Here is an 18353-nt window from a genome sequence, read left to right on the forward strand (position 1 = left end):
GTAATGGAATAAAGTGTAGAGAAGAAAGTACTATAGCGTCATTTTAAAAAACGGCAAAGACACTCATCAGATTACAGGCGGTGAATGTAATAAGCACACTGACATTCATCGTGATTTACAGCTCGGAGCAGCAGGCAGCTCAGGTACACGGCGCGTACCGCGTCAAAGGGACTCGCAGGCTTTTCCACCACATCAAAGGCCCCCACGGCGCGCACAGAACGCCCCCAGTCGCTGGTATTTTAATACGTTAGCCAGGACCTTCTTGCCCTTTACAAGGCAAGATGGTGAAGCCTGAGCCAGCGGCTGCTGAGAGGCCAGACGGGATCGCGAAGGAAGGGCTTTGCATTTCCAGGCATCTCGTGCGTCCTGTGCGTCTCTGGGTGGAGAGGGGAAATTGCTTTGTGGAAAGAAAGAGGGACTCCCAAGGGGAACTTTGTGCTGGACAGAAAGCAGTCTGGTACATGATCACAGAAAGCAAGAAATACCGAGGAACAATTAGCAGAGCTGTTTAAATCAAGGGAGAGAGCAACTCTGCTGTGTTCTTTCATTTGAGCTCTGTGAGCAAAGGCAGGTGTGGGGCAGCAGGGACCTGCACCTCACCTCTTTATCTTACCAGGGTACGTAATGAAGGCTACAAGCAATTCCTAAGTCTGCTGTGTAACTGACCACGGTGGGAGCTTGCTGCCACTGCCCGCTCCTCCCCACATCCTCCTGGCATCGCTGGACCCGCCAGCACCATGGCAGCAACAACTCCTGCCCTGAATAGCTCTGGAAATGTTATCCATGAAAGATAAAACCACAAATGGGAAGTGTTTAGACACGGGAGACGTGCTCTCATCCTGCAGCCACAGTGACCTCTCGACAGTTCACAACCCTCCTTGCACCGACCTACCTACCAACACCTACATGTTCACGTTTCATATTTCAAAATGGCACGTGTGTTATCTGGACCCATTTAATCAGGGCGCGCTAATTAAAGCTTATATTAACCGCTTGCAATCTTACATCAACTCTTTGCTGCTAATATGGGCCTTCAGTGTAATAGAAAAATGACAAGGCAGGTGCACTGCTGGGGGGCTTGTGGTGAGCTGCAGACGTGTAGCACCAGGCAGCACTTTGCTAATCTCCGATCAGCGATTTCAGCCACAAAGTCTTTTGCACCATGTTGGATGGTGATTGGTGCCCGGTCCCAGGTGAAACCTGGGGACCTCTGGTGCTACAAAAATCCTGCACACGTCTTGAGGGCTGGGCTTGGGGTGAGAAGCGGGGTGTGGAGTGTCCTGGTGAACTTTGCACCTTGGTGCTGGATTTTGTCTAGACTCAGGATTCCCACAGGCTGCCTGTGCCGTGGTGTCGCAGCTTTGCTGCAGAGCCCCAAACCACAGAGAGGCCAGGGGAGTGCAGCAAGCAGCGAGCTGGCTCCCTTCCCCTCCAGCGTCCTGAGCAGGAACGGAGCTGGTGGAGCAGGCTGGGGCTGAGCTGCGGCAGGGGACCTCGTGCGTCCCTGCAGTCCCGTTCATGGCACCCCACGGCCCTCTCCACGCCACCACGGCTGGTGACAGTGTGGGCGGCCAGCAGATGCTGCCGGCGGAGACTTTAGCAGCCAGGCCGGGCCGCAGCTGGTGCTGTGGGGGTCCCATTCTTGGCAGGAGGCGCGGTGAGGGGCCGGCCCCACAGGACCTAGGTGTTTTGGAAGCCCCACACCTCCAAGAGCTGCACCCTGAAGTTCTCCTGGCAGAGCGGAGGGTTGTCAAAGGTCTCGCAGTGCTCCGTGTGCCCCCAGAGCAGGTCGGCGTCGAGGGACAGAGCTTGGCCTCCGCCGCCACCTGCAAAAGCATGCCAGAGGGCTGGGACCCGCGCTCACCCCTCGCTGCCTGAGCACAGACACTGGCCAGGTCTCAGATCGTGCCCAGCTCCCAGCTCTGTTTTCTGCAGCCCTGCCGCAGAGCTGTCACGGACAGCTGGTGGGTCCCTTCCTCGAGCTGTTCCCCACCTGCATCTCCTCTCAGTCCTGCATGAAGCAGAGGAAAGGGCCAGGATGGGCACGGCAGCCCCAAGGGCACAAACCTGGCTGGGAGGTTTGGGATATGGGGCTCCCGCTCGGCTGGGACCCGCTCTGCAGCTCCCAGAAGGAGCATCCTTTTCCCTGTGCAGCCTTGTACTCTCTTGCTAACTTGGAGAAGTCAGGGCTGACTTCATCTTCCCTGACTTCTCCCCTAAGACAGGAGGTCTTTGCCTGCATGGGCAGCTCAGATTTTAACCTGGGGGAGAGCTCTTTTCAGCCAAAGCAGCAGCATGCTGGGTGGGGTGCCTGCCATTAGGTAATTACCGATAATGATCCCTTCCCGAGAGCCGGACATGAACATGGAGGCTGTTTTGGAAGGCAGGAGGAAGTGCCTGATGGCCAGGAACGGGGACAGACGGCCTTTGCGCTGCGGCGTGGGCACGGCGAGGTGGTTGGAGCTGGTGCCACGACCGTCCGGGGAGGAGCTGAGCAGGGACATGGGACCGGGCGAAGGCGACCGCTGGCGTGAACGCGGCACGGCTTTGGCCAGCTCCGGCTTCTTGATGAACACCCACTCGTACCTCTCCATCTCAGGGCGCACCTGGAAAGGAGGAGAGACCCAGTGAGCCCTGTCCCTGGGGGCATCTCTCCATTGCTGCTTGGCCAGACCGGCTGGGGACCACACGCTGTGTGCCAGGTCCACACCTGGGGCAGAGGAGGGACAGCGCAGATTGCCCTGCTGTCATCCCTTTAGGATGCTCCTGAAGTTAGTTCTCCATTTTTCTAGCCCAGCACAGCAACCTCTGTGCTGCTGCCTCCTGCCAGAGCTCAGAGGCGGTGGTGGGACTGTGCAAAGGAAGCAGCTCGGTGCCACCATGCCTTGAGTTAGACAAATAAAGAAAAAAGCAAAGACAGACAAGCCCAGAAGCATAAACCCATAAATAAAATGTGACTTACAGTGAACACGAAGCACTCCCCTGTCCCAAAAAAGCCCGATGTCGCCCCATTCTTCTTCCTTTCGCTCCAGTCAGAGGAGAGAAATGCCCCGCACACCTTTGGGAGAGAGCACAGGGAGCTGTCACGGGGAGCAGGGCCGGGGCGAGCCCCAGGACCCCCGGCAGCAGCCTCCATCGAGGCCATTGTGGGGGTGTTCTGCTCAGCAAGGGCTCTGCCACTCCTTGGTACTATGTCAGGAAGAAAACGAGCTAAAACGTAGGAAACGAGGTTGAATAAGTCACCTTTCCCTGCCCACAGCAGGCCCCAGGGACCGCAGTGTTTATCTCCTCACCGCGCTCAAGTGCCTGGCGTGGGAGATCAGGGCTCGGTGGCCAATAAATCCTCGGGATGCCTGGGCAATTTGCAGAACTTGCCTCTGCTGCTTGATGAAGAGTGCAGGGATAAAATACGGGTTTATGAGCCACTCTCAGAGTCCCCGGGGAGAGGCCTGGCTCAGGTATTTCTGTAGCTATTTCATGACTTTCAGATACCGTAAGAGCTGTCCTTATTTCACTTCCATTTCCCTCGTGCTGCTGCTCTTGCAATCAAGAAGAGCTCCTGGCATTTAGCACACTGAAAGCAAGTCCCTGCTTAGGCAGAGCGTCTGCTGACTTCAGGAAAGTCTGCCTAGCGAAGGCTTCACGATTTAGCCTACATTTCCAATAAAAACATCTCTCTTGTTGCCTCTCCATCTCACGGACTCCTCTTTACCCCCACATGCCCCTTTTAGCCAGTGTCTAGGGCAGCTCTTGGTGCCGGTGCCCCGCAGACATTGTAATGGAGCCAGCGCTGGTGGGCAGGGAGACAACCGCCCTCCTTCCCCCTGTCACCCCGGCACGGCCCCGCTCCCTGCTCGGGAGATACTTACCTCCCCCTCCGTTGTCTTTATGAGCAGCACCGTGGGTTCGTAACCCTCGCAGCAGGAGTAAAACCTGGGGGGGGCACAGGGAGGCTGGGTTGGCGCGGTCAGACCAGGAGCATGCAGCCGTGACCATGCAGCTCAGGCAGCCCGGCTGGTGGTGCAGGCGCTGGGCACGGAGCTGTGGGACCCCGCTCGCCCCTCGCGGACTTGGGGGCACGCTCGTGGTGCTGACGGGCAGTAATATTGCGGCCCCACCATTAACCCCCCGGAGAACTGGGGGGCACAGATGGCCCTCAGTGGTCCCCCTGCTTGCAGCAGGTTTGGGCATTGCCCGTGGCACTTGGGCTCTCCTGGCTTGGGTCTGGGGGTTTGATGTGCTCCCCATCGCGGGGGCTACCTGAGTACAGTCTGCCCTGCCCCCGATCCCTGCCGTGGCCTTGCAGTGTGACGTGCTGCTAAGAGAAGTCTCCTTCCCCGCAGCCAGCGCTGCCCAGGCTGCACCCAGGGTGTTGAAACGAGCCCAGCAGTGTCCCCAGGAGACCCCAGATGTGTCCCACAGACGTTGCAGGTGCCCCTTTCTACACCAGCAGCCTTTACCCGATTTTATGCCCGTCCCATCTGACCCAACCCAAGCCACCAGGCAGATCGCGCTCACCTCTGCAGGCTGCACCCGTCTTCTGAGGTGGAGAAGAGCAGCAGCGGAGGGGAGAGGGAGAAGCGCTCGGGGATCCAGGACCAGATGATGCGCATCTCCTGAGCCGTTACCGTGCTGGAGCTGAAGGTCTGCATGTCCACGGCCAGGTGGAAGGACTGCCTGCGGGTGCAGGGGGGATGCCCGTGGGTGCTGAGCCAGGTGCCCGCGTGCTGCTAGGGTCCTGGGGCACCCGGCACGGCCAAAGCCAAGGGAGATGCCTGGAGCTCCCCCCGCGCTCTATCTCCGCTGTACCTCGGGGTTTGTCTGCTTTGCCCCAGGACACCATCTGCCCACGCCGGCAAGCAGACAGGCTTCTTACCTGCTCTGCACCATGGTTATGCCCCGCTCCATCAGCGCCTTCCTGTTGGCCATCTGGAGGAGCCAGATTTCCTTGCGGGAGAACAGCCGGATGCCAAACGCTCTCTCCAGGAGTTTGTCGACGGTCGTGTGCTTGGCAATGTTCTGCACGAAAGCCTGCAGGTCCGCCTTGACGTCGGCCCCCTCCAGCTCAGCGGAGGCCACCGAGAGCCTGTACTGCTTCAGCAGGGCCAGGGTGATGCGGTAGAGGACCTTCTGCCCCTCCAGCAGGTAGACGTCGAACACTCGGATGGCGTAGTCGAAGGGGAGGTCGTGGAAGAGCCACGACAACCATTCGGAGTAGACCTCAAAGACGTTCTCGGAGGAGCTGGCTATCAGTTTGTGAGCTGCCGGGCAGTGCTTGTTGGCCAGATCCCCAAAAGTCATGCAGGAGGCCCGGTGGGCCAGGAAGGACTGGTCAATGTAGCTGGTGTGGGGGGCGTTGCTGGCGATGAGGCGAGAGATGTTCTCGAAGCACTGAGCTTCGTCCTCGCTGTAGTGCAGCAGCAGAGCCACCAGCGAGGGCAGGGTGGGGCTGTAGGTGATGTCGGGGAAAAGGTTGCCGATGCAGATGAGGATCTTCTTCACGGCGGTGACCCCGTCCGGGCTGAGGCAGTACGTGGGCATGGAGCACCCCTCCAGGAAGTCGGGCAGAGGGTGGGAGCTCGCGCTGTGCTTCCCGAAGAGCCGGCTCGCCACGTCCCTGTAGACGGCAGCGTCGGGCGTGACGAGGCGGCAGGCGACCTGCTGGCACAGCCGGTGGTAGACCTGAGCTCTCAGAGCGCGGCTCGCCGCCAGGCAGCCCTCTCTCAGCAGCCTCTTCAGCTCCTTGGGGGGCTGGGTGAGGATGTCCCTGGGGATATCGGCCTGTTGCTCCGGCTCTGGCATCCTGTCCCAGTCCACAAACTGTCCGCAGCCCAGACAGGAGGAGGCGGCGTCGATGTCCCAGGTGTCAGGCTCCGACGTGATCACGACGGTGACTGGAGACGAGCCAAGCATCGCTGTGGGACAAAGACCTTTTATCCAACACGCTTCACCGCCCCGGTGACAGTGTTTCACCCTGCCTGACGCTGCACTGAAATCCTACAGCACCTTCTGGTATTTCAGCAGCTGCTCTCCCCCCTGCAAAGGGAAGGCTTTCAGGAGGCTGAGCCCGGCTGAGCTGCTGGCTCTGCCCTCACACAGGTCCGGTGGCATCAGCTGGTCCCTTTGGGGAACCCAGAGCAGGATGGGGCTCTGTACCCCTCGCACAGCTCCTGCCTCCCCTCCCCAGGTGTGACTGGTTTCACTGGGGAGCTGCAGGCCGCAGGGATAGTCCCTGTCCCTGTCCCTGTCCCTGTCCCTGTCCCTGTCCCTGTCCCATGGGCACAACCACAGGACAGCAGTGTTACACCACCGCCAGCCCAGAGCCGGCCCTGAGGCATCGCTGAGAGCCCGGTGCTGGTCAGCAGCTCAGGGGGACCCAACAGGCAGCGGGGACCCGAGCGGCGCTGGGGCCAGGAGGGACCATTGGCACCATGTCCCCTCCCGAGGGCAGAGCTGGGGGTGGGAGGTGATGTCCAGGACCAGGCACTTCGAGCATGGATGGAGCAGGAAAAACTGCCCCTGGCTGCCCAGGTGCCTGAGCTGCAGCAACGTGCGAGGAGAAGGTTCAGCCAGAGGGGCAGGGACAGCCGGCAACACAGCCCCTGCGCCCCACGTCCCCACGCACCCGGCGAGACCCCAGCCAGGCAACGAGGGGCGAGGGCCGGAGAAGGTCTGAGCAGCCTCTTGGACGTGGGAATTGGTGCAGGCGGAGGGCTGTGAGCTCGGAAGAGCGGAGTTTGAGCTCCTCCTAGGGAGAAACCAGAGGCATTTTCCTCGGGGTTCCCGCGGAGCTCAGCCCCGAAGCCTGTATGTTTCCATCTGGGGGATTTGCGCAGAGCGGTTATTAACTGGCAGCATGAAGTCGATTACACGCACATTAATTCCTAGTGCACGATGTCGGCTGTGCTCGGTTAAGCGGGGCTGGACGGGGAGTCTCGGCTCCCCGCCCGAGGATTTGCGCAGAGCCAGGTCTCAGCTTCGGACCCAAGGGGACACGCGGGGACAGCAGGGCCCCAGCCACACGTGCCACGCAGAGGCGGCAGCGCGGTGACATGGCGAGGGATGGCTCCCAGGCTGGGCCTGGCTCTCCTCGTGCTGTGCTGGCTCAGCTCGGCTCCGGCTCCGGGCCAGGCCAGGCACCGGGTCAGGCTGAGCCCCGGGCCAGCCCCGGCAGGCTCCCCTTTCAGCAGTCGGGCTGGAATTAAGGCAGACCACCGGGCTGGAAAATGCTGGGGGCCACACACCCAGCTCCATCACACTCACGGCCCTAAAACCCAGGCTCAGGTGAACAGCTGGGTTGAAGCAGGGTTATTTTTACCTCTAGGTACTGCCACGATTCCCAGACCCCCCCGTAGTTACAGCAGGAGAGCGGCCCTGGGTACCACCAGCACCCCAAAATGTGCCACCCGGAGCCCACCCGGCTGCAGGCACCCAGCCCAGGACATGTCCCCAGCCTGGCACGGGGGTGACACCCCGGGGGTGTCAGTGGGGCCGGGCATGTGTGTCTGCCCCAGCCCCATTGCTCTGGGTGCCCTGGACGGGCTCCATCCCCCAGCACTCACCCACCTTGTGTGGTGCCGGTGCCATCGCCGTCCCCGTCCCCCCGCTCCGGCTGCGCGGGGAAGCCCCCGGCCGCCCCCCCGGGGGCACGGGGCAGGCTGAGGCCCACCTGCAGCATCCACCTGCTCCGGGGCGGCCCCGCTGCCGGCTGCAGCCGCTGCCCTGGCTTTTAATGCGCCCTCTGTGCGCGGGGCGCGTGTTTGGTGTAAACAGCACGCGGGGAGGAGCGGCTCCGTGCCCGCTCGCCCCTTCGTGCCCGATTCGGGGAGGGGATGAGATAGCCATCAAAACAGCAACACGGCCGTTAAACCCGGCGTTTATTTTTCCCCAAGGATAACCTTTATCTTCACATTCACTCCCAGGTGGGGAGGGTGCTGAGGGGGCGAGGGAGGGACGTGCAATCGCCCGTCCTTGACGGGAGGAAGCATAAACACGGCGAGTGGGGCTGCAGCCGCTTCCCGCTGGATTGCGCGGGTCTCGGGGGGGTCAGAAGTGGAGGCATGTGAGCAGCGAGTGCCAGGAACCAGGTGACGAGCAAGAGGCTGGGGCCACGAGGACAAAATGACGCCCTTCTGCCAGGTGCCGCGGGGCCGGGCAGCATCGGCGTGCAGCGCTCGGGGAGCACCCGTAGGAGAAACCTTGGGGTTTGGGGACAAAACAAGGCCGGCGATGCAAACGGGAGCTGGTAGTGGAGAAACATGGCTTTCTGCAGAAAAGCACCCCGCTTTCTTTGGGGTGAGTCAGGGCTGGGCTGCACCAGCGCTTCCAGCACCGGGCACCTGGCACAAGGCTTCAGCATTCCCCAGCGGTGGCAGGGGGCGTTCAGACGGATCCCCCCCGCTCAGTGGAGCCCCAAACGTGGTCATTCCAGGCACATTTCTGTACTTCAGCATTCCCAGTCTGTCCCGTTTGAAGCTGTTGCTATCGATTGACTTTGCCTCAAAATGTTTTGCAGGGTTACAAACATCTGTGGGCAAAGAGCTGAGCTCAAGGAAAAGCTGCAGCAGCTGAAAGGAGAGGAGCATGCAGGGACCTTGCGACCGTCAGCGAACCCACAGTTCGGGCTACACTTAAAAGCGGGGACTTTTAAAGGCAAATAAGACACTATATTTTCCTTAAGAAAATTTTTTTTTTGTTGTTGTTGTTGTTGTTTTTTTTTTTTTCTCTCGTACTAACAGCTGCTGCTGGTCCCTGCCTCGCCTCCTTCCCCCTGCTTCGCACCTGCAGCGCGTCCCCAAGCGCTCGCCGGGGCTCCTGCAGCGGAGCAGGAGCGCTGCCCCTGCAGAGCTTCGCCTCTGCGGATGCAGGATCTCTGCCACGATGTGCCAAAACACGGCCTGAGCGGCACGGCTTAGCCTGACAAAGCTGGGCGAGGGGCTGCAGGGACCCGGGGGTGCCGGGCTGGTGGTGGTGGGACGGACAGACAGCGAGCTGCGTTGAAACCTGGTGCTGCTGCTTCCCAACCTGGTGCTGCTGCTTCGCCCAGGCCCTTGCTGGCTGCGCTCTCCCCGTGTGCTTTTCCTGGAGCAGCAGACGCCTCCCGCTGCCTCCGGGTCAGATTTAAGCACCCCACAGTACCCGTGACTGTGTGGAGACAGGAGATGGGAGCAAATCAGGCACCGTGCGACGTGGATCTGCTATTTCCTTTGCTTTTAATGGAGAAAAAATAAAATATGTAAAGGCTGTGCTGCCTCCAGCCGAGCCGCGCAGCTGGAGGCCGTAAATGTTTCATGCAAGCTGCCTGCACAGCCCAGCCCCAGAGGATTCGGGTGCCCGGGGACCTCGGGGTGCCCAGAGCAGGGCTGCAGTGGTCCATAAAGGTGACACATTATCATGCCATACTGAGGCAGGTTCAGTGACAGCCCTGTGCTACGAGGGCCATAAATCATCACTGCCACTGCCTTGCCACCGCTTTTAGGGCACCCGCGCTCATGCTTGTACCTGCAGAGACTGGCATCAGCGATGGCAGCGAAGGGGAGACCAAACCCCGCGTGGCCTCACTGTGGGGCACCTGGGAACCCCCCACAGCCCAAATATTGATGGTGCCAACACTGGGCAGTGCCACAGCTCCTGGGCGCCTCCTTCTCCTGCTACAGCCACTTCCAAGCTGCTGCAAAAAACCCTTACAAATACATTAACAGCTCTTTGCACTTGGCTCCTTTCTCAGCCTGCAGGTCTCGAGGGAGCCCGTGCTCGAGGCCTGCCCGGCTGTGGCAGCAAAGGAGCCAGCACTCGGCTCGGTCACATCGCCGTTACCGGGGCCGGGCACACCATGAACTCCGAGCAGCGGCCCCGTTAGCTGACCTGGTTCTTTGTGTGTCCTCTGATGCACTTTGGGCTTTTGCGGAAGACCAAATGGGGCTTCTCGAGGTGATTATGGCACCTTTTGGCTCCAGCCGGCCTGCTAAAATGTGGGGCCCTGCAGCTTGTTTCTTTTTGGAGTAGAACTTAACGACAGCTTCTTTTTGTCCATAGCTCTGCCTCCTGGAACAAGGGGAGGAAGCAAAGGGCAGGGACAAGCTCCTGACCCCATGTCACTGCCCTCTTTTTGCCATTGCCCAGCGGTAAGGCTTGGGGTCCCCACGGCCTGGGGGACACCAGGGCTATCCCCACCCTTCCTCTGCTGTCTGACTCCGTCCCAGCCGTTCCCCGTCCCGTGCTTCCAAACCCCAAAGCACAGCATGCCCCGTGGCTTCAGCGCATTTTAATCCAGACCGTGATAATGTGATGGCAGCAGCCACATCCAGGTGCCCCGACAGCATCCAGGCTACCCCATGCTGCGTGGGGCGCAGTCAGAGAGCAGCGGTGTTCTGCGGAGCTGCAGCTGGGGCAAGGCCGGGTCTGGGAGCTTATCGGTGGCCCTATACATGCAAAACTGGAAACGTGAAGGATTTCTGTGTTCCTCAGCAGTGCCGACCGGAGGCAGCGCTTCCTGCACACCAGAAGGGCTGGCATCATGAAACCGAGAAGCAATTAGAGGGAAGTGATTGCGTTATACAAATAAACCTTCCCTGCCGATGTTTTTGGCACAAACACTGCGGCACCGAGTGAGCAGAACCTGTCCTGGGGAAGGGGGGAGAGCAGCGACCCCCAGGCCTTAGGGAAAGCATCGAATGCCCTGGTAGCACCCAGGGAATTGCGAAGGTTTCTGAGGGGACCCCAGCTACAGGTGGAGGAGATGGCTGGGATGAGGGGACAGGAGGACTGGGCAGCCTGATGGGTGTGCGTGCACTGTCCTGTCAGCCCGAGGGCCAGGGCAGAGCTGGGGACAGCCACGGCTGTGTGCCCTGCAGCTCAGTGCTGTGTGCTTTGCACCATGTCCCCGTGCACATCCGCACCCCTGCGCTGCGTGCTCTGCGCCCCTGTACCCTGCGCCATGGAGCACACAGCCAGCACCCCTGAGCTGTGCACCTCTGCCCCCTGACACCTCTGCCCCTGACACCGCTGCCCCCTGACACCTCTGCGCCCTGACACCTCGTGCTGCACACCCAGTACCTACACACCCTGCACCGCTGCACCCCACACCTGTGCACCATGCACATCTGCACTGTTCAGCTTTATGCTGTGCGCTGTGCACCGTGTACCATGCACTGCGTACCCCACCTCTGCTCCCTGTGCCTCTGCACCCCGCACTGTGCACCGTGCACTATGCACCATGTGCCCCACACCACTGCATTGTGCACCTCTGCACCCCACACTGTGCAACTCTGCAGTGTGCACTGTGCAACCTGTAGCTCTGCACCATGTACTGTGCACCACTGCTCCAATGCACTGTGCACCTCTGCAGCGCTGCACCTCTGCACTCTCCTCCTTTGCACTCTGGACTGTGCACCTGTGCACCACGCACTGTGCTCCAAGCACCATGCACCTGTGCACTGTGCACCACGAACCGTGCACCTGTGCACTGTGTAATGTGAATTATGCACCGTGCTTGGTGCACATGTGCAACTCTGCACTGTACCTGTGCCACTCTGCCTGCAGCTGTGCACTGTGCGCCTTTGAAGTCTGCGCCCTGCACCTCTGCGCTGTGCACTGTGCACCACTGCACCGTGCACTTCGCCGCCGCGCAGCTCTGCGTTTTGCGTTGTGCAGTGTGCACCTCTGTGCCTCTGCACCTGTGCACTGTACTCCTTTGCACTAAGAACCATGCAATGTGCACCATGCACTGTGCAAGGTGAACGCGTGCAACTCTGCACTGTACCTGTGCCACTCTGCCTGCAGCTGTGCACTGTGCGCCTTTGAAGTCTGCGCCTTGCACCTCTGCACCGTGCACTGTGCACGTCTGCAGCTCGGTACCTCCGCGCTCTGCTCCTTTGCACTCTGCACTGCGCACCCGCGTGCTTTGCACTGCGCCCCGTGCCCCACGAGCTGCGCCCCGTGCCCCCCGCCCCGCGCCCCCCCCGCCCCGCGCGCCCCCCGCCCCGCGCGCCCCCCGCCCCGTGCCCCCCGCCCCGCGCGCCCCCCGCCGCGCTGCAGGCGGCCGCTTGGCGCCGGCGGCGTTTGGGCCTCGTCGCGCTCCGTCGTCACGTGACGGCCGGGGCCGGCGCAGCGCTTCCGGGTGGCCGCGATGGCTGCGGAGCCCTGGTGAGAGCCGGGGGGGGGGGGGGGGGGCGCGGGGCGCGGGGGGCCGGGCCGGGCCGAGCCGAGCCGAGCCGAGCCTGAGGCGCTGTCCGTGTCCCTGTCCGCAGGCTGTCGCAGCACGCCGCCGCCTGCCGCCTGGCGCAGGAGCTCGCCGAGAGGATCCGGGAGAGGGAGCGGCGGCAGCGCAGCGGGGAGAGCCCGGCACAGGTACGGGTACGGGGGGCGGGTCAGGGCCTCGGGGCCCCGCAGCAGCTCCGGGCCGGGCCGGGCCGGGCCCGCGCTGTGCCCGCGGCGCTTCCAGCAGAGCGCCCCGAGCCCGGCGTGACGGGGCCGGTACCGCCGGGCGCTGCTCGCCCAGGGGCGCCCCGTGCCCCGCTAAAGCCCCGCACCCCGCCCCCGAACCGCACCCGAACCGCCCGGGCTCGCAGGAGCACCCGCAGCGGGGCCTCTCCTGCAGGGAGCACCGCAGCCGCCCCGGGAACCGCCGTCAGCCTCCGCCTCGGTCGCGTGAAGGTAAAACGGCGCCGGGAGCCCCCAGCGGGTCTCGGGAGCCGGGCACCGACGGGGCCGCCGCCGCCCCCGGTACGGCAGCGCTGCGCTGGGGGCCCGGGGCACCGAACCGCCTTTTCCGGGCCCTTTTCCCGGCGGCTTTCGGAAGGAAACGGCGTTTCGGAGGTACTTCCTCCGAAGAACCCGTGAGGGAAGCGGGGCGGGCCCCGGGCAGCGGGCGGTGCCGTTACCGAGCCGCTCCGACCCGGCGTGGGGTGCCGGGGGGCGCCGCGAGGCCCCGAGTGCTCCGGGAGAGGGGCGCTCCCCACCTCCGGCGATGAAAGGGAGGGGCTCGGCGGTGGTGATCGCGCTCTGCTTCCACGGCGATGAAGGGGCTGAAATTGTGCCAACATGCTCGAGCGACGGGAGGCTACCAGCGAGGTTACCGCGTAACGGGGCTGGGTTCAAAGGGGACAAGGTTCTTGGACTTGCATCATCGCAGTCTGTGACGTTCAAAAACAAAAAACCCACTGTATTAGGGCTGTTTGAAGCCTTTCTTGCACCGAAGCTCCTCGACGTTATGTTTTGTGGAAACATGGCACGGCTGCCTTTAGTTCTTCATAAAGCCATCTCTGCCATGCCCCGTGTTTTCCAAGTGCAGTTTCCCCTTAATCCATCAACAGTTAAAGACGAATCTTTGGCAGTGTTTGGTTCTACTGCAAACAAGTTTCCAGCAATCAGAGGGTTGTTGTCATAACAGAAATGCCTGTTGAGAAATCTGTGGCTGAGCTAGCATTTATTCTTTGACTTGTCGGTGCTTTAGCACAGTAAAAGTCTTTGTACGGTGTTTATCTTGTAGGGAGAATCTGAGCAAGTTTTTATTGTCATAGCACTTGGCCATTAGCGCGGCTAAAAAAAAACCCTCCTTGCTTATTGCCAAATAAAACTGGAGCATAACATCTCAAACGGAAAAAAAAACAGGGAAAGGTTTCAAGGCAGCACTTAACATCTGCAAACTCTGCTCTACTGCGCTGTTCGTAAAACTCCCGTTGGCTTCTTGTTACTTTTTTTTTTTTGTCCCCCCTTAAGGGAAGTGAAACCTTTTGTTACAACAGCAGGATTTCTGGCCAGAGGAGCGGTGGGAGCCTGCAGGCGAGGTGACTTTCTGGCCACGTACCCCCGTAGCCGCTGTGCGGGTCGGGTAGAGGCGGCGTTCTCCAGCTGCCTGTGAGTGCAGGAAATGTGCGCGGGAAGGAAAAACCTCCTTTACTGTAGGGCAGAGAGCCGAGCTGCCCTCCCAGCGTCTGTGCCCCGCCGTGGCTCTGGAGATGTGTCTGGGGCTGCGGGTCCCAGCGCGGGCTGTGCAGCGCTCCGCCTGCGCGCTCTCAGGCCCCCCTCGGGGTTCGGCTGCTTTTCAGCACCGCGTTTGGGAACAGGTCCCCCTGTGTCAGAGGGATTTAAAGCCCTGAGGGGTCTCAGGTGTTTTTTGCAGCCCAGTTAGGGCTGGTGCTGTGTGTAGAAGCACATAAAGCTGTAATTAGGGAGACGTGCCTAGTTAATTGCAGCTATGACGGTCTTTCCTAGCGTTCTAAGCAGTTGGAATGAAAATAAATACCATGTTGGAAGAAAAATTCATAGGACAACGTCAGTCTAATTTGGGAAGGGGCGGGGAAAAGAGGAGAGTTCCCGCAAGCCTCAGCCCTGCTTGGAGCCGGGAATGTGAGGGGCTGAGCTGTGCTTTTAGGGAGAACAGACACGGCCGAGCCGCGGGCAGGTCAGGGCGAGGAAGGGCCAGGTGGCACAGGTGGCACTGAGAAGTGAAATGGGGTAAAGCTGGATGTCCTCGGGATCTGTCCTGTAACGTCTGGAAGAGTTCAGCGGAGGCAAAGTCTGAACCTGCAGCGAGCTTCCTCTGACCATGGGAAAGAGACCCAGTGGCAGGAGGAGCTGGCGCCTGTGTTTGTATTAAAGATCAGAGGGGAGGACTGGAAAATATTAAAATGTGCTGAAACACTTTGCCCACAAAGGAGCCTGTTTGTAAAGACTTGAAAGAAAGCTCACCATATGAAACAGCATCAGTGCGTTGGAAGCGTGTTTGCGAAACTCGTACTTTTTATCTCGTTTTGGAAGCAGCCCAGCCCAGTTAACTGGGTTGTCCCTCGGCGGCTCTGAGGCAGGCTGTCGTGGCTGAGGATGGCGTCTTTCACACCAGTGAAGCTGAAGTTAATTTTGTTGTCACCTGGGTGTAATAGCGCTGCATGTTACGCAAATGTAGTTGACACAGTTCTCTTTTCTTCCCCTGCAGCTCAATGTGTTCATCAGATCGTCGCTGCAGAATCTCAAGGAGAAGATCGATCAGCTGAGGGACTTGCTGCTTCGGGATGTATCGATGCACCAAATGTATCCCTGTAAATGTCTCCTCGACCTTCCCCCAGTGTAGGAGAGGGTGCAAAACCAAGCTGTAATAGGAACGAAGCTCTGCCGTGCAGTTAGGGCTTCACCCTCGTTCCACTTTGGGAAGATTTTCTCACTACAGTTTTGACAGTGATGACGTTCAATATTTTTATTGCAGCTGTAGTGTGGGAAGAATGGGGAGCCTGAGCATCTCTGGTAGTGCAGGCGTGAGGCTGGCTTTGGTTCTGTTCGTTTTGGGGGGAGCTAAACAAGATGTTCTGACTCGTCTCAGGCAACTGTTGTCGTCTTGCCTGTGCTCTGTGCCGACGCTGCTGCGGCGGGCTGGCTTGTGGGCTCAATTCACTCGTCCAGCGGAAAACACGCTGCTGCTCTTTTACCTTTTCTCTAGGCTCGGTCGCTGGCTGCGGGGCGCCAGTACGTGCACAAAGGGAGGGTGAAGCCTTGTTCAGGGCGTGGGCAGGGAGGTGCCAGCCCTGACGTGCGCTGGTGTAAGGAGCAAAGCACCCTCAGAGCGCTCTCGGTATGCCTTGGGGTTCCTCTGGTACCAGCTGCCCTGGGGCCTCTCGCTGCACGCTGGGATGCTCGGATGCAGAGAAGCACGCCCGCCTCCCTGAGGATGTGTCCGGCAGCGATCTGACTGAACGAACAAATGTTTAATTTCAAGCTTACTGTAGCAGGAGTCCCTTCAGAGCGAGAGCCTGCTGAGCGCTGTGCTGATGGCCTCGGGTTAAACTTTTCTGCCAAGGGAGCGCTTCGGAGCGGAGGAATGCTGCTGCTGTGGCAGAAAGCAGACAGCTCGGTACAGCTATTGCATAATCGGTGCAGCAGGGCTTGGAAGAGAGTTCATAGTCCTTTGAAAAGTCTCTAAATAAAAAAAGAAAAAAGCAATCACATGTCACCTGTCAAACCCACAGCACTTGGGACATCTTGTTGCCAGTGTTGCGGAGCGGGCCAGCTGCTTTTTAGTGGTAAATGAAAGCAGAATTATGTTGGATGTAGGATTCTTAACACTTAAACTGATTTGGCAGTAAAAAGCCTCCCACTTACACTGACCGCGCTAGATGATGAGCTGAATATCACGTGGTGGTCACTGTATGAATCCTTGTCTTTGAGGCTGGTAAACTTCGGAGGGGAGTTTTTAATAAAAGCAGGTGTCATCCAGAGATGTAGCACCTCTCCTTCTGGTAGGTGCTCCTTGAGCTGAAATAGTATTGTAGTTATTTTCGTGATCAGGAGGTCAGATTTATTTTAAGAATGTATAGAAGGTTTTATTTTACGTATGAGAGTTTTCCAGTGTTTTAAGCTTGGTCCTTAACCAGGTCTCGTTAGCACCCAGATGGAGGGGGACAGGAGGCAGAATTTGGTGGATGAACTTGTCACGCGGCAGAAGCAACTTGAGGCGTCTTACAGGAACGAAGGCCCGGAACCAGATATGGCAAGGTATGACACCGCTGCCCTAAGAGAGCAGCGTGACTCGCGCGTTGGGTTTGTCCGGAGGTGTTAAATGATCCATGCAATTCATTCACCTGTAGCCACGTGCTGTTTCCTTTGCTTGGAAATCCTGTGCTTTTTTTAGCGACAATGTCATTAATGCCTGCCAAAGCCGGGGGGAGGACAAGGGAGTGGAGAGAGAGCTGCTCGGAAGAGGTGACAGCAGGCTTAGTGATCACCGAGCTGGGCTGGCGGCGCCGCCATACCAGGTCTCTGTGACTTGTAGAAGGAGAACCGTTGGGACGAGGCTTAAACTTCAGACAGTCCCCAAAGATCATACTTTGCAGCAGTCAGTGAGGCCTGTCAGATGGAACACTACGGTTTAATTCCTGTTTTGGCACGTCAGAACAGCACAGTGACGTATTATCAGAGGAGAGGTGTGACTGTAATTCTGTGGGGGTAGTTCAGCAAGGTGGCTGACTGAAATACCCCTGAGACAAGAGGGGAGAGCTTTATCTGTAAAACTCATCTGCTGTTCTTAATCTTATTTCCTAGCGCATGAATATTGAAGAGCTTGTCTTTGGGTGGAAAAGGCAGTCTGAATTATTTTTGTGCCTTCAGTGAGTTCCTTCACAGCTGGGAAAAATAATTACGGCTAATAGCCTGCAATTTGTGCTCTCCGTATGCAGGCCCTACATAGCCTCTTTTCATTGAAACGACTTGGAGTTGCCGTCCCTAATGTGTTCTTAGAAATAATCCATCTCTAATGTGTTCTTAGAAATAATCCATCCGGGGTCGTCTGTCTGCTCAGGAGGAAAAGGAGAGCCTTTCCTTGAAGCGTGAACCTCAGGCCTCTTGTCCAAATAAACTATTGGCATCCTGTAAGTCGGGTTTGGTGGGAGTCACGCAGATGCTGTGTCCCTAACGTACAAACCACAGGCCTGTTACATGCTGAGGTAGCAAGAGCTGTACATGAGACATCTTTTAACGTGGTTGTTGCAGCTTGCAGGCCTGTAAACCCAGTGTGCACTGGAATATAGAAGGATGGGTTGTTTCTCGCAATTTATCGATGGACTTCTGAGTTTTATCTTTCTCCAGCTAAATCAACACCAGCTTGTAGCTGAGGAATTCCACTTGGGAGTATTTGCTACCTTTGGGTGTACTTCTCGGTTTTTGGTAGCTTCATTTTCTGTGTAAGCCCGTGTGTGTCTTGCCGAGGAACTCCTTGCAGCTCCTGCACTCCTAAGAGCTTTCGTGTCTCCCTGAAATACCAAGTTAAAAGTGCGTGTTTGCTGAGCAGCAGACTCCTGTGAATTCATTACTTTCCCGCTCCAAAGAGCATAATCTCATTTCACAGCCTCTCTTTTCTTCTTGTTCCTCTTCTTTTCCCCCTGTGTTTTCAGTGACATCCCCCCTGGTCAAGAGAAAAGGTGTATGCTGAGCTCTGCCTGGCGCTACACATGTGCTAACCAGGCAGATACGTTAAGGCCGAAAGTGCTGCGAACCAGCCTCTGTCTCTTCTGCCTCTTTGTCTGCGAAAGCCGACATTAATTTGAGAGTCCTTTTTCTTTGACACGTGTTTAAATTGATGACTGAATTAGCTGGTGCTGGAAGGAGAGGAGAAGAGTGGTAGCAATAAATAAATCTTGTTCCTCAGCTGGTAGCCAGGCTACAGACTACAAAATGCAGCTGTCGTTTCCTTCTTCCTTCACAAGCAAATGCTACCTTAGCACAGTATCAGGGCTCTGAATGGAATCAATCAGAATTGAAGTGACGTGTCTAGGGGTAAAATCCTGATGATTCAGCTTTGATCTCTGTTGGGCCTGAGCCAGCATTTGTGCAAAAAAATTAAAAGCCCCTCAATGAAAGAGTCTGAC

General features: G+C 58.5%; 2 protein-coding genes across 4 annotated transcripts in view; one reads left to right on the top strand and one right to left on the bottom strand.

Annotated features, from left to right (window-relative positions):
* Nucleotides 1-66: 66 nt before the first annotated feature.
* Nucleotides 67-11935, bottom strand: LOC308180131 (TBC1 domain family member 24-like). 2 transcript variants are annotated; one of them, XM_080561318.1, is made up of 10 exons: nt 11819-11887; nt 11244-11630; nt 11019-11178; nt 7567-10987; nt 4877-5915; nt 4519-4677; nt 3870-3933; nt 2963-3058; nt 2330-2606; nt 67-1826 (listed from the first exon to the last, which is right to left on the bottom strand). In XM_080561318.1, exons 4-10 carry the CDS (start codon nt 7676-7678, stop codon nt 1681-1683), a joined length of 1893 nt encoding a protein of 630 aa, XP_080417444.1. In that variant the 5' UTR covers nt 7679-10987; nt 11019-11178; nt 11244-11630; nt 11819-11887; the 3' UTR covers nt 67-1680. The 2 variants fall into 2 exon arrangements, with proteins under 2 accessions (XP_080417444.1, XP_080417443.1); XM_080561317.1 differs by having other exon boundaries at nt 11019-11935.
* A 64-nt stretch (nt 11936-11999) lies between these two features.
* STX8 (syntaxin 8) overlaps nt 12000-18353 on the top strand; it is a 102477-nt gene continuing 96123 nt past the window's right edge. Inside the window, exons 1-4 of one of the 2 annotated variants that reach the window (XM_080560267.1) lie at nt 12000-12144; nt 12249-12348; nt 14936-15030; nt 16375-16485. In XM_080560267.1, coding sequence (XP_080416393.1) covers nt 12128-12144; nt 12249-12348; nt 14936-15030; nt 16375-16485 — 323 coding nt within the window. In that variant the 5' untranslated portion in view covers nt 12000-12127. Of the gene's footprint in view, nt 12145-12248; nt 12349-12867; nt 13072-14935; nt 15031-16374; nt 16486-18353 lie in introns of those variants that run through there. The other variant, XM_080560268.1, reaches the window with a different exon arrangement.

This window comes from Anser brachyrhynchus (assembly GCF_964034855.1).
Source record: "Anser brachyrhynchus genome assembly, chromosome: 18".
NCBI lineage: Eukaryota > Metazoa > Chordata > Aves > Anseriformes > Anatidae > Anser > Anser brachyrhynchus.

Coding starts and splice junctions, on each gene's coding strand:
- LOC308180131 (XM_080561317.1), bottom strand. CDS start 7,678: ATGCTGCAGGTGGGCCTCAGCCTGCCCCGTGCCCCCGGGGGGGCGGCC. Junction 3,059..3,869: donor TAAAGACAACGGAGGGGGAG/GTAAGTATCTCC, acceptor TCTCTCCCAAAG/GTGTGCGGGGCATTTCTCTC. Junction 2,607..2,962: donor GGGAGTGCTTCGTGTTCACT/GTAAGTCACATT, acceptor CCTCCTTTCCAG/GTGCGCCCTGAGATGGAGAG.